This window comes from Thalassophryne amazonica, chromosome 8 (assembly GCF_902500255.1).
Source record: "Thalassophryne amazonica chromosome 8, fThaAma1.1, whole genome shotgun sequence".
Classification (NCBI taxonomy): Eukaryota; Metazoa; Chordata; class Actinopteri; order Batrachoidiformes; family Batrachoididae; genus Thalassophryne; species Thalassophryne amazonica.
Window position 1 is genome coordinate 88,301,214 of NC_047110.1, and position 14,570 is coordinate 88,315,783.

The window sequence follows — 14,570 nt, forward strand, 5'->3', positions numbered from 1 at the left end:
TGATCAAGGGGAATAATGTGATTATCAACCATCAGATGACAAAGTAAAACCTCTTAAATCATTGTAAAGTCAGTTTTAAACAGAAATGCGGCGATAATCAGTGAGTCGCTACTGACGCTTTGAAATGGCGGAGGCACAGTGAACACAGCAACAGCAGCAGTTCCTCTGGCTGCTGCGCTCTGATCGCTTCCTCCGTGTTTTATTATGACATAATGCTGAATTTATGTGGAAATGATTGTTGGACAAAAGCTTCAGATATCTGGTGCTGAGATAGATGATGACTGGAGTGCAGTTTGAAGCAGAAACAAGGTGATAATTGGTGAAACATGGCTAACGCACAGAAATGACGCATGTGTAGTGAAGGCAGGGTGGACCAATTTTTAGGGGGGACCATTCGGTCTGCGACACCGGGAACCGTCCACTCTGGAAACAGCTAACCACTTAACCACCACCACGCTGTCCACACTTTACATTCAGATTAAACACTGTATAAATAGCAAAGTAGAGCTGAGCAAGCCCCATCTCATCCTTTACACACTTTTGCTATATACAATAGATTATCAAGACATGGGGGAGCTGGTGGCCTGGAGCTTAAACAGGTGGGCAAGTCGTGAAGGTGTCCTTGGGAATTCAGTTCCACTTCTTTATCGTATATAGTGTCAAATCACAACATAAATCGCCCCAAAGTGCTTCACAAGGGTCAGGTCTAGCCTTACCAAAAGTCCTTAATCTCCAATTCGCTCTCAGGGTGCAGCTGACCACCTTGCATGGAAGCATGATGGCATCAGTATGTGAATGAGTGAATGAATGTGAGGCATCGTAACAGGAACTTCAACATTAACTGATCCACCTCCCAAATGAAGCATCAAATTTGGTTGAAAAAACTTAGCTTGTTATAATTATTCACTGGATATGTTTGGCCTTCTATGGCAGGCCAGGTGTTTCTCACCTGCACTGGCATCGCCCACAGGTTAGGACACAAGAAGAAGAACCACATGAGCTGGTTGGTATCTATGGCAACCAGGTTGCAGATCTGAGCAACAGTCAGCTCTCCCATAGACATGTTGGAGGTGCACAGACGCATGATTTTGTTGTAGATTTTTGTCTAGCAAAGAAGACATCCATAACAGGACCCATTCTGACATCTGATCTGACTCTGATTACATCAATGTTAAATTCATGAGCAGTTTCAGGGAAAAACAACACATGGCTTGGAGATTTGCTGTGATCGTGTACCTGTATGGCCCCGCGCAGGTTGATGCCTGTTTCGATGGCCACGTAGTAAGAGGCCTGGAGGAAGGTTCTCTGCAGGAGCAGGGCAAAGAAGAGCAGCACAGCCAGCACATATGCATTCTCCAGGAACTCTTTGGAGGAAATGAAATAGATCCCGAGCAGCTTCGTCTGGAAACACAGATGGGTAGAGGCACTTACAGTTACTATTTCATTATTTTAACTTGTAAACATGACCAGGACAACTCAGAAAGGTTGACGACTACAGCATGATGTCACTTTGGGGAATTTCTGTCAAACTTCAGTACTGCACCCACGGAAGCCTGGCACTTCTTTAGAGTTGCCATGGATGACTCGGTGGTCTCCTTCTTACTTTCTAAGAACTGTCTACTCCTGGCAGATTTACCATACAGTCCCATATGGTTTGTATTTCTAATTCCAAAATGGTGGATATTTTTGTCCAAACCCTTGAATTTAAGCAAAAAAATCTACCCTTTGAGCACATCTGTATTGTACCATCTCAACTGTATGAGATGTCAGAGTTAGAAAAAATATAAAATGCAGTTTAAACAAAAGGGGCAATAAAATGTCTCCCTGAGACCTAATTAATTATGTCAGGTAAGAGATCATTCTCCCTAGGGGGATTACGAATTATTGATTAGAGGCTGACATCACCTCGTCCTTCAGTTGTCCTCCCCTGTTCTGTTCTCTCTCTCCAGACCTATTGGCTCCACTTCTCACTGTACCACACTGTACATTTTTTTTTTTTAAATAGCGTATTTTCAGTTCTAAATGCAAACAATGACAAGCACAATTCCTTTATGTGCTTGACAAGTCCCCTTAATAACATTTGATATTCCACTCCATAGCTTTCCAACAAATAACTGAAGAGTTATTGTTGCAGAAGGTGCGTGAGAGGCTGGTATGGCAGCCTGTGTGGAATATAAGAAACCGAGATAGCACCAATAGCAATACATCAGTTAAATATTTGATAAAACTTAAATTAGTACAGCATAAGGGTAGATGGTACTGAGGAGGCCGGATATCATAAGCTCCTCATCACACTGTTACAATGACTTTTTGAGAGGCAAGAGGAAGACATGAGACATTTCTGTCCCTAACAGCTGACTGGTTAAGTGTGGTGTCATCAGGTTACAAACATACATTCCCATCTGAAATGGTTGAAACAATAAGGCTTATTCACCTATTTATTTATTTGCTAAGCCAGCCATTCCCAAAACATTAAAACACCATGGCCTACTTTGAAATCTAAAAATCATTCCCAAACCTTGAATTGTAGTTTTAATTAGTTCTATTTATACTGTCCTTGAACCTCGCTTCTTTGACACTCTGCAAACACATAGTGCAACTCCTTCTCCATACTTCTCTATCAGTACTCTCATCGCAAACATAGTATCTGCCATGCTCTTTCTTAGCATGAAACTATGTTGATGTGTACAGATCAGCACTTCTTTTCTAATCCCTTCCTCTTTCCCATAACATCACACTGTGGCTCAACGTTTTTAACCTTGTTCTTAACAATCAGAGCCAGTACAATTCTTAACTCCTCAAGCATCCCCTCACTTTCTAAAAATACAATCTAGTTAAAACTCCAGTGCCATCTCTCCTAAACTTTTCCATGCCTCCACTGGTATGTCATCTGGGCTAACTGCCTTTCCACCCTTCAGCCTCGCTGTTCTCACTTCATCCCTACTAATCCACTTCTCTTTCTCTCTCTCTCTCTCTCTCTCTCTGCATTCATCAGCTACTCATAATACTCCCTCCACCTTCTCAACATACTGCTGCAACCTGCTGTATATCACTTCCTACTCTGTCACAGTGTCTGGCCAATCAGGACAAGTCATTTTCTACTCCTTCACTGTCCAACTTCATGTACATATGCTCTTTCCTTAGCCTTTGCCACATCTCTTTTCACTTTATGCAACATATCCTTGTACTCCTATCTACTTTCATAATTTCTCTATCTCACACATTTTCTGAACATATTAATTCCACCACCAAGTCTCCTTGTCTTCTAAATGTCCAGATGTTACACCCAGTATCTTCCTAGCTGCCTCCCTCACCACATCTGCAAAAATTTTCCAGTAGTCCGAAATCACTTCACCGCCATCTAGTGCTTGCCTCATCTCCTCCTTGAATTTCACACAACAGACGTCCTCTTTGAATTCCTTCAGCTCTCACGCTCTTCTTCTTCTTCACCTCTAAACTTATCCTACAAACTACCATTCAATGTTGTGTAGCTATGTATCTCACCTGCCACCACCTTACAGTCTCCAGTTTATTTTAGGCTGCATCTCCTACATAGAATGACGTCCACCTGTGTGCACTTTCCTCCACTCTTATATGTCATCCTGTGCTTACCCCCTTTTATAAAGTAAGTATTCACCACAGCCATTTCCATCCTTTTTGCAAAATCTACTATCATCTGCCCTTCCACATTCCTGTCCTTGATACCATATCTACCCATTACCTATTCATCAGCTCTGTTCCCTTCACCAACATACCCACTGAAGTCCATTCCTATCACCACCTCTTTCATGCTTGGGCGCACTCTCCACCACCTCAGTAAACTCATTCTAAAAATTTTCTTTCTCCTTCATCTCACAACCCACCTGTGAGGCATATGCACTGATGATATTCATCATCATCCCTCCAAATTCCGACTTCACATTCATCACCCTATCAGACACACTCTTAACATACTCTTCCTTTAACCCCTTAAGCCCTAGAGCCTACTTCACCAAAATCACATACCCATACATTATGATTTATTTCTCAGCTTATACAAGGTCAAAAATGCAAAACTTTGGATCAGCTAAAAGACAGGTCCTATATGTTGTGGATGCAAAAAATTGAAAGTAAATAATACTTGGTAGGAGTAAATGAGGGTTTTTTCCCCAAAACATTAATTCCGATTTATGTCTTTATTTGCTTGGAGTTTCAGCTGTGGTTACTTGATATGTGATTGAAGTGGATACTTTTGTAAAGGAGACTTCCTTTGACATTTTGATGTATAATAAGTGTATGTTGGTGTGAGCATTGGTTAGTTATGAGTGTTCAAATGTTCCAAAACAGGGCAAGTCCCCAAATCTGGAGACTCTAGGGTTTAAGAGGTTAAAATGACCCCAACACCATTTCTCCTCTCATCCACACCGTGACACAACAACTTGACTTCCACTTGTTTTCTTGTACACACAATATGCCTCCCTCTCTCCGCTCCATCATATCAGTCAACTCTCTCCCTTTACCAGTCATACTGCCAACATTCAGAGTCCCGACTCTCACTTCCACCATTCTCATTTTCCTCCTCGCCCTCTGCCTGAGAGAGCGAGAAGGAAAACTAGGAGTAAGGTGAGGAGAATAATTTGTAGTATTTGCCCTGCAGTCACCACTCAAATTACTTTGCCATTGTCTTAAACTCAATCATTCCACCAAGTCTGGTTCAAATTGGATCAAAATTCGTTGAGATAATTTGCTCAAACTTGGAAGGACAAACAGCAAAAATAATACAGCTGCATGTATGACAGGTAGCAGGTTTGATTCATGATACTGCACTATGATTGATACCTCACCGGTTGCTGAATAGTGCGGTTGTCCTTGCTGATGTGATGGACGATGCCAGAGATGCAGAGAGGACCGGCAAAGCCCAGTAGGTCAGCCAGGAAGCGGAATGTAATGCTAAGGATAAGTGGTCTGCCAAACGCATTCCTCAAAGCCTGCCAGATCCACTTTGCACCATGGGGTGCTGCACCCTGTGGCCTCTGATGGGAGACAAGGAGAAACCACAAAGGGACAGGATTGGGGGGGGGGAACACACAGCATTATGAGCTGCATTATGATGTTAAATGGTGCATTTTGCCGAATATAGTCAATCTGCAGTGACCGAAGAGCAAAATTCTGTTGTTTTTTTTTTTTACAGATTTTGGATTAAACCTAAATTGCATATATTAATCCCCAAAAATGAGACACACTTTCAGTGTAATGAAGGTAGCTGTGTGCTACATGTTTGCAAGGGTGCTCTGATTTATGCATCCAAACTGTTCTAATTAGAACTGAATGGGAAGCAAGCCACAATAAAAACAAGTTAAACATTAAAGGCGTGCTAACTGAGCAAAACAGTGCTGCAACTAAAGATGACAACACTACAAATGATTCTACCTCTTCCTCAAATTCTTTCTGCTCCATGGAATCTGCAGATTAATGGCAAGTTTGAGGTCAGTCAGCCGGGTGTAAATACTGTGATGACGCTGGAAAAACCCTGAAGCCGAGGATGAGATTAAGGCATGAGGACTTTAGGCTGCTTTAAATGGTTCAAATTTCTTATGAGCTAACTCAAATGGAGCTAAAGAGTTGCAGATGTGATCTAAAGGTTTATTTTATGATTTTTAACTGATGTGTTCAGTGCACAGTATAATGGACAAACAACAAAGCAGCTAGGGTTAATGAGTTGGTAGTCAACGTGACTGTTATTACGTCAGTTCATGCTTAAACTCAGCGTGACAAGTGTCAGTGCCTGCGTCAAACAAAATTCAACACTCTGCGTTTGGTGGAAACCGGAAAGAAAGAGGACTTTATACTCTCATACACACAATCAATGTGGCTTTGAAGGAAGTTCAAAGGAACCCCACCCCCGCCCCCCCCACCAAACACACACACAGGGGTCAGGATGTCAGCTTGTTCACAGAAAAATGGGAATGACGCAGTGCGTCCATGCTGTCCTTTAAATGCCCCGCCTCAACCCCAGTCCCACTTCTCCACTGGGATCCATCCATTGCTCCCATCTTACTCTACTGCCGGAAGGAAGTGGGGCTGCGTTCACACCGGACATAAACACAGCAGTGACGGGTTTGTGCAACTTCCCGAACACTGGAAAAGAACGACCCTTCAGAGGAAGCCCTTAAGCCCTGACCCCCTGACACATGGTACAAAAGCGATACAGAAAGAATGAGAGAAATAAAAAAAGTCACATCTACTGTCACTATCATCTGCTGTAAAAAGATTCAGCACGTGCATGTTTGATGTGAGTGGTGTAATGGACAACAGTGGATTGGTAATCTATATAAGCTCAGCACTCACATGAACCAGGGATTAATTAAAAATTAAAATTAAATTAAAAAGACAGACAGTTAAAAAGACAGATTTACGAGGTCTGTCAATAAAGTATAGGTCCTTTTTATTTTTTTCAAAAACTATATGGATTTCATTCATATGTTTTACGTCAGACATGCTTGAACCCTCGTGCGCATGCGTGAGTTTTTCCACGCCTGTCGGTGATGTCATTCACCTGTGAGCACTCCTTGTGGGAGGAGTCGTCCAGCCCCTCGTCGGAATTCCTTTGTCTGAGAAGTTGCTGAGAGACTGGCGCTTTGTTTGATCAAAATTTTTTCTAAACCTGTGAGACACATCGAAGTGGACACGGTTCGAAAAATTAAGCTGGTTTTCGGTGAAAATTTTAACGGCTGATGAGAGATTTTGAGGTGATACTGTCGCTTTAAGGACTTCCCATGGAGCAAGACGTCGCGCAGCGCTCCCAGGTGCCGTCGTCAGCCTGTTTCAAGCTGAAAACCTCCACATTTCAGGCTCTATTGATCCAGGACGTCGTTTCAGAAGAAGTCGGTTTCAGCATTTTATCCGGATATTCCACTGTTAAAGGAGTTTTTTTTAATGAAAGACGTGCGGACGGGTCTGCGCGTCGGGACGCAGCCGGCGCGGTGCCGCGGCACAGGAAAAACACCTCCGTGTTGATAACCATTTGTAAAATTCAGGCGGCGTTTGATGGCTTTCAGTGGAGTGAGTATATGAGAAATTGTTTAACAGCTGGACATGTTCCAACTTGTCCTTAAGGCTTCCAACGGAGGTGTTTTTCCTGTGGCGGAGCGTCGCGAGCCGACGCTGCAATCCGCCCGCACGTCTTTCATTAAAAAAATCTCCTTTAACAGTGGAATATCCGGATAAAATGCTAAAACCGACTTCTTCTGAAACTTCTCTGTTCTCTCACAACGTCCTGGATCAATAGAGCCTGAAATGTGGAGGTTTTCAGCTTGAAACAGGCTGACGACGGTGCCTGAGAGCGCTGCACGACGTCTCGCACCGTGGGAAGTCCTTAAAGCGACAGTATCACCTCAAAATCTCTCATCAGCTGTTAAAATTTTCACAGAAAACCAGCTTAATTTTTCGAACCGTGTTCACTTCGATGTGTCTCACAGGTTTAGAAAAAAGTTTGATCAAACAAAGCGCCAGTCTCTCAGCAACTTCTCAGACAAAGGAATTCCGACGAGGGGCTGGACGACTCCTCCAACAAGGAGTGCTCACAGGCGAATGATGTCACCGACAGGCGTGGAAAAACTCACGCATGCGCACGAGGGTTCAAGCATGTCTGACGTAAAAACATATGAATGAAATCCATATAGTTTTTGAAAAAAATAAAAAGGACCTATACTTTATTGACAGACCTCGTATTATCATGGTGAATTGTTTCAAAAGTAATGATTGAATAAATGTCATTGCAGAGTTGCAGGGTTCCAGAGTTGCGGCATAATCAAAGCAGATGTCTTTTCATGTGAGTGGAGTATGTGAAAAGCTTGAGGCAGCCATGTGTATGCTTGCTGCACATCAGGGTTCATGCACGGAAAGAATCACTCTGAAATATCAAGAATTCAAGACAGTGTGGGCTGCACATTCCATGTGCTGCTCTGAGCTCACTGAGCACGAGTGGAGATGGGGCCAAGGTGGCTGTGAGTCCACTGATCTCACGGTAAAATACGACTTAGCTGAGTAGTGTACCACTCAAAAAGTAGGCACATTTCTCATACATTTCAACATATACGGATTGTCCATAAATTATATGGATTTTTCCAAGTTTCAGAGTCATACGGATGTACAAATAAAGTCTTATGGATATTCAGGGTTTTCTGTTGTAAATTTATTTTACTGTTATTTTTCTTAAACACAGTCAAATGATCGTCACAAAAAGACTCAAACACATTGTTCTAAACAAAGGATTGTGAAACCGGATGCTTATTTTCCGAGTCTCGCGCATTACCGTAACTTCTAGACTGGTCTGCAGGTCCCTGATACATAAATTACGTATCAAAGTCTCAGCACTTTGATCTAAGAAGATGAGCGCCGCCGACGTTCACGCACGCAACAAGTTTTAACCGAATCAATCAGCGGAACTCAGCGCGCGCAGCATCACACAAAGCAACTTCAAAAGGTTAATGAAGCAAAAAAAAAGAAGAGAAAAAACTAAATAAATATTTAGCTTTTTTTTTTTTATTTACGCAGCAAATCCAGAGACGTAAAAACACAGAATGCTCGCGCGCGCGGGTTTGGTCCGTTTATCCACGGAGCCAGAAACTGGGGAGCGCGTGTCTGTTATCTTTGCTGGAATTAGGCGTAGCTGCTGCGGGTGAATTTCGGTGTTTTTAACGGAATGCGATTGTGTTTTGCGGCACAGATTTTACTTGATAAATAAATCAAAGCTGCTCTGGGATCAGATCAGGTTTTCTTTTTCTCCCTGTCTGCATATATAGTACTCTGGCACAACCATTTACGTACATAAATACATATATGCAATTTATTCTTGCACGACAGAAGGTATGTAGTGTCTGAGTGAACGTGGTGTGCGTGTGTGACCCCCAGATCAGATCATGTTTTCATCTCACGGACTCAGAAATCAAATATTTACAGGATTCGACGGAAAAACATTTTTGAAAAATTACACACCTGATCTTTCGGAACAAATCATAGCTGTCGCTTTTAAAAAGAGACAAAACACACAAAAAAGAAAATAATTTTTTATTAAAGAGACAAATAAAATGACAAAACCCCAGTTATGTGATACCGCTATGCGGTTGTGTGTACTGTAATAAAACTGATTTTGGTGCGATTTGGAGGTTATAAGAATTTTGTGTTGATTTTATGGATTTTCTCACTTGGTTATACAGGTGGACCCTCAAAGGGGTTGACATGTATGATTTCTTTCACCCCCTCCCCTCACATTTATTTATCTAACCAGTCATGTATCCACTGCCACTTGCTCCAGTCAAGGGTCACGGGGGAACTGGAGCTTAACCCAGCAGTCATAGGGCACGAGGCAGGGTACACCCTGGACAGGCCACCAATCTATCGCAGGGCTTACTTATTTTTTATTTGTTTTGTTGATTAGATCCAACTGCTGGGACAGGCTCCAGCACCACCCCTGTGACCCTTAACTGGAGTAAGTGGGTACAGAATGTGAATGAATGCATGATCAGATCCATGACTATAAACTGCGATCTGATCCTAACCGTACATTTTGTGATCCATTGTACACTTACAGTAGGTAGTCACACTTTACTCCATCTCATTCCCACCCAAAATGGAGGAATTTACACAATACTTTTGAGGGGAAAGTAGCAGTATGACAAGGAAGAGTGTAATGTGACATTTTAGTGTTTGTTTAAATAATCATTTGATGTGTGATGTCCTAGTTCACAGAGGACTGAGTCAACACAGGACAGGAAGCATTTTTTAAATGGGAACAACAATCTAAAATAAATAAATAACAAAACTTTCCCAGATCATCCATGTGTCAGACTGAGATCACGCACTCACTGAAAAGAATATTTATTCAAACAATATTATTATTTATTCAAACAACATCAAATAAACAAACTAAAGCAAAAGGAAGTCAGCATTAAAAGATCAGAGAAAATCTTATTTATATCAAAGAATGGCCAGGGGGGACCCAAAGTTTAATTCTGAAGATAATAACCACATTAAAAACAAGAGCAATCCGAGATTTCTGATGTCCACCAAAGGTTGACAAGCAAAAGTTTGTGATGCAGAACAGTCACAGTATTCCTTTGCCTATGAGACCACTATAATTCAACTGTTGTTGAAATGATCTGTCGAGTAGTTTTGACATAGTCCTTGCAATTGTAAATGGTGAAAAACAGCTGAAGAATCGGGATCATGATCCAGATCACCTCCAAAATCTTACGTCTGTTCTAGCCTCAGGACCAAGAGTGACATGGATTCTGTCCAGATCCCTCCAGATGTTTGGATGTAGTCATGAAAATAGTAAACCATGAGTTTTTCGTGGCCTAATATCTATCTGTGGTGCAAATTTGGTGAGAATCCTTGAAGTAGTTTTGACGTAATCCTTCAAAGCCTATATAAAGTGAAATTTTGATTCAGAAACTGGACCCAGATCTGGATCACCTCCAAAATTCAGTGGAGTCTTCCAAACCCTAATATCTATCTGTGGTGAAAATTTCGTCAAAATCTGTGCTGCAGTTTTGACATAAACCTGCTAACAGGCAGACAAATAAATAAATTAATAAACACCAATGATTTAATTATGTCCTTGTCAAACGTAAATATAATGCAACACTAAAATACCCTTGGCTAAATGAGCATAAAAATAGAAAACAATGTGACCTTTTGACCCCTTCGAATAGGTCAAGGTTAGCCATCTTTGAACTTGTCCAAGGGCTGTGTCCCAAGAATGTTCCCTGTCAATTTGAAGACCCTGGCAGTAATAGGACTGGACTTATGCTGCGCACAGACAGACGGATGGATGGACAGATGCAAAGTTTTCACAATATGCGATGGCCATATTTTGACCTTGGGTCAAAACATACACAAACAAACAAACAAACAAAAACAAAAAATCTTAATTTTCAAAAATGTCATTTAAAGCATATTTATCTAAGATAGTAAAAGGTTTTGTTGTTGGATTTGTATCGATGCTGTAGCCATGGAGTGAATGTGTGTGTGTGCGCGTAGGGTTCCTTGAGAAATTCAGTTCATTTACTTCATTTAATTTTCACAGACCGCTGTCCACATACAGTCCAAGAATAAATTTGCTGAGACTTCAAGATCAGACTGTGCCACAGGACACAACTGTTGATCCAAATGTAATGTCAGAGTTCTTCAACAACCAGATCCTGCTGACGACTGTACTAGTATATCTATAGGAGGAGGCATTTCATCTCATAGGGTGCACAAAAAAAAAAAAAAATCAACCAGAGGAGTTGTAGTGCATGGCTTGATGGAACAACGCCATGCTGTATATGAGGAGCTGAGAAAACAGGCTGTGATGGCCCTGAGAGTGGACAAGAAGGTGTTTGTTGGAGGAGTCTATGATTAGGTGACTCACCATCTGTGGTCTGTTGACCCTCTGTCTGTTTACAGAGGAATCAAAACACTTTGTTCCTCTGAACCTGCACATCACCTCAGTGCAGGTGTGCTGGATGATGGCTCAGTGCTGACAGATGCCTCTGCTTACTTCCTCCTTTGGTCATCTGCTTTGAGCAGACAAATAAGACTGATCCACCTGCTTGGATGTAGACATCTCTATTTCCATGGTTCTTGCGGCTGATTCTACAACCAACTGCAAACCACCAAATGGCAGTGAAATCACCTAAAGGCAGTGAGACAACTGAAGGTGGGGAATGGTCCAAGTATCTGCAGTGTTGGAGCTGAACTCTTCCAGTCAAGTAGAGATGCTGTTCTCCTGACACTGCAAACAATCTCTGTTTCAACTGAGGATGCAGGTGTCATCCACACTGACTGGAAAAAAAACACTTGTCATGTCACGCTGAAAGTAAATGTGATCTCCTGGATTGCAATAACTACAGGGATATTACATATCTCTCTGTGCTTCTCTGTGCTGGGAAATGTACTTGAAAGGATTATTCTTAACAGGATTCAATCCCATTTATTTGCTATTAAGCTACTGAGACAGTCTGGCTTCACATCTAAGACATCAACTACCGACCATATCATACCTCTGCAAGCACTAATTTCATGCAAGACCTTTGGAGGTGTTGTGAGTCACCTATCAGTGAAGCATTAAGGAAAGTAAGTGCCCACCTGACTGTCCCAAAGAAGCATTTACCCCCGCTCCCCATTGAAAAATGATTGCCAATTACAATATGGGAATGTAAGACCAAATCCTATGAGTTCAACTGACATAAGTACTGTGAGTGCTGAACTGCATGGGGGTAGAATCACTGAGTTTTTCCCAGTACTGGGCTCTTCAGAGTATCATTAGGTGGGTTTCTGAGGGAGACTCAGATGAGGGGTGTCACTGACACTGTGCAGGAACATCAACAATCATATTTTGGCCACGTGGCATATTTCTCCAGGCAATACACTCACTGATCCAGCACGCAGGTGCCTCAGTGTTGAGGACCCAAAATGCTGCAGGAGGTCCATAGGATGCTGGGTTTAACAAATTCATGTTATTTAATTATGTACTTAAAACTAAACTTGGGTGGTGACTATGCATCAATTCTGCTCTCTTCTTATTTCATCCTCTCCTCTGTTGCTGTATGCTAACTTCTTCATCAGATAACTCTACTCATCTTTACTTTGTTCAGCTCTCCTCACCTCTGTGTCTCTCCTCTTTTCTCCTCCCTTTTCCTGCACATCATGGTGTTAAAGCCATATTACACTCTAGTTTCCCATCTTTTAATACACCTGAAAGTAATTAAATGGTGAGACAGTACAATCAAAAATGTGAAAATGGGGAGGTGAAGGCGGGTGCTGGTGTAATTTGTGGGGCCCTGAGACTTGCATAGTAGTTTCTAATTAGTTCCGTTTATTGATTATTACAGTGCTCTCCAAAAGTATAGGAACACTTGGTCTTTCACACATTTAATTTGCTTATGCCATTTAAAAAAAAAAAAAAAAATCCCAAAAAATAAACACTTCTAAAATGATCTTCCATAAACTCAAACTGAAAGCAGATCTCTACAACTTGATATAAATTAATTTAAAATATAAAAGCCAAGATGATTGGTTGCCTGAGTAAAGTAACGCTTTGGCATAATACCTGTAAATAATCAGTTTTACTGCCAGTTTTCTTCAGACAAGTCAGGGGATGGATACATGAACATTTCCAAGTCACTGAATATGTCTTGGACTTTATTTATCGTAATTTCAGGACTATAGAGCACACCTGAATATTAGCCGCACCCACCAATTTTAAAAAGAAATTGTACATAAATAGGCCGCACTTGTCTATAAGCTGCGGGTCTCCATGTTGTAACATGAGATATTGCCACAGAAAGATGTTAGACAGAAAGATTTTTTAACTTTTAATTAGATACGTACTGTAAATGCTTTTTTCCCCCTGAAGTGTTACACATAAATATTGAAGGCGCACATCATCCAGTGCGTGCATGGCGTCGTGTGGCTTCTCCGCTCCACATGGAGAACTGAATAATTTTAACTTTTTCTTGAGATTTCATTGCGTGCAGCCAGGATCAGATGGAGTCTGTGGTAAATGAGGCATTAATGAGGCGCTGTGACTTTTTGACTTGTTGCACCAAGACAGAGAACCAGTGGGGAAAGGTGGGAGAAGGCGGTTCCGCTTCGCTGATGGAGCAACTCTGGCACCAGAGAGGGAATTTTCTTCACAAAAACGAACAGGTAAGACCTTATATTTACAATGTGTGTGAATTTACACCGCATGAGGAGCGCAGCTTTCAGGAAATCAATTGACAGTATCAACTGACATATTTGGACTTATGAAAAAGCCTGTAAAAATCCATAAATTAGCTGCATCATTGTAAAAGCCACAGTGTTCAAAGTGTGTGAAAAAAGTAGCGGCTAATAGTCCCGAAATTACAGTACATCAGCTATGAAGAAATACAAACAGTATGGCGCTCTATGGTAAATCTGTGTGGAGTAGACTGTTCTCAAAACTGAGTGACTGTGCAAGCAGGAGAGGAGTGAGGAAAGCCACCAAGACACCCAGAAGAACTTATAGGCTTCTGTGGCTGTAATGAGAGAAATTCTGCATAGTGCATGTTTTGCATTTTGTATCTCCAGTTATACAGCTTCATGATTATGAGGTATAAAGGAGGATTTTCTTTCAACAAAACATCAAATCTAGGTTTACATCTTAGATGTACCTTCTGGCAAACTGTCACTGAACTTTTAGGTCTTCTTTTTAAGAAAATCCTCCTCCACACTCAAAAATGGCTCACTGGATTAACTCAGTTCCATTATGTGCAGGATTTCCATCAAATAAATATATGTAGCCATAAATAAAATAAATTAAATTATCTTGCATGCATGTTCTTTATTTGAGTTGGGGCTATATATATTTATTAGCAGTGGTGGGCACAGTTCCACTAATCCGCTAACTGCTAATTATTGACGCTAATGTTTTCATTATCAAATTAGCTTTTCAGATAACTTTGAAAACCATCAGCGGACTAATTATCATCCAATAAATTTTGGTCCGATAAATTTTAGACCTCTAACACATTTTTGCAGGCGTGGGTGAACAAAGCTTAACAGTTACAGACATTTATGAAGTC

The 14,570-nt window shown here is 41.3% G+C and overlaps 1 protein-coding gene across 3 annotated transcripts in view; it reads right to left on the bottom strand.

The window, feature by feature from the left end:
* The window catches only part of abcc8 (ATP-binding cassette, sub-family C (CFTR/MRP), member 8), a 159,905-nt gene that overhangs the window by 87,065 nt on the left and 58,270 nt on the right, over positions 1–14,570 (bottom strand). For all 3 annotated transcript variants that reach the window (XM_034176906.1, XM_034176905.1, XM_034176907.1), the window contains exons 7-9: positions 4,824–5,012; positions 1,237–1,401; positions 950–1,105 (exon numbers count right to left, since the gene is read on the bottom strand). In XM_034176906.1, the coding sequence (XP_034032797.1) occupies positions 950–1,105; positions 1,237–1,401; positions 4,824–5,012 (510 nt within the window). The remainder of the gene's footprint in view (positions 1–949; positions 1,106–1,236; positions 1,402–4,823; positions 5,013–14,570) is intronic.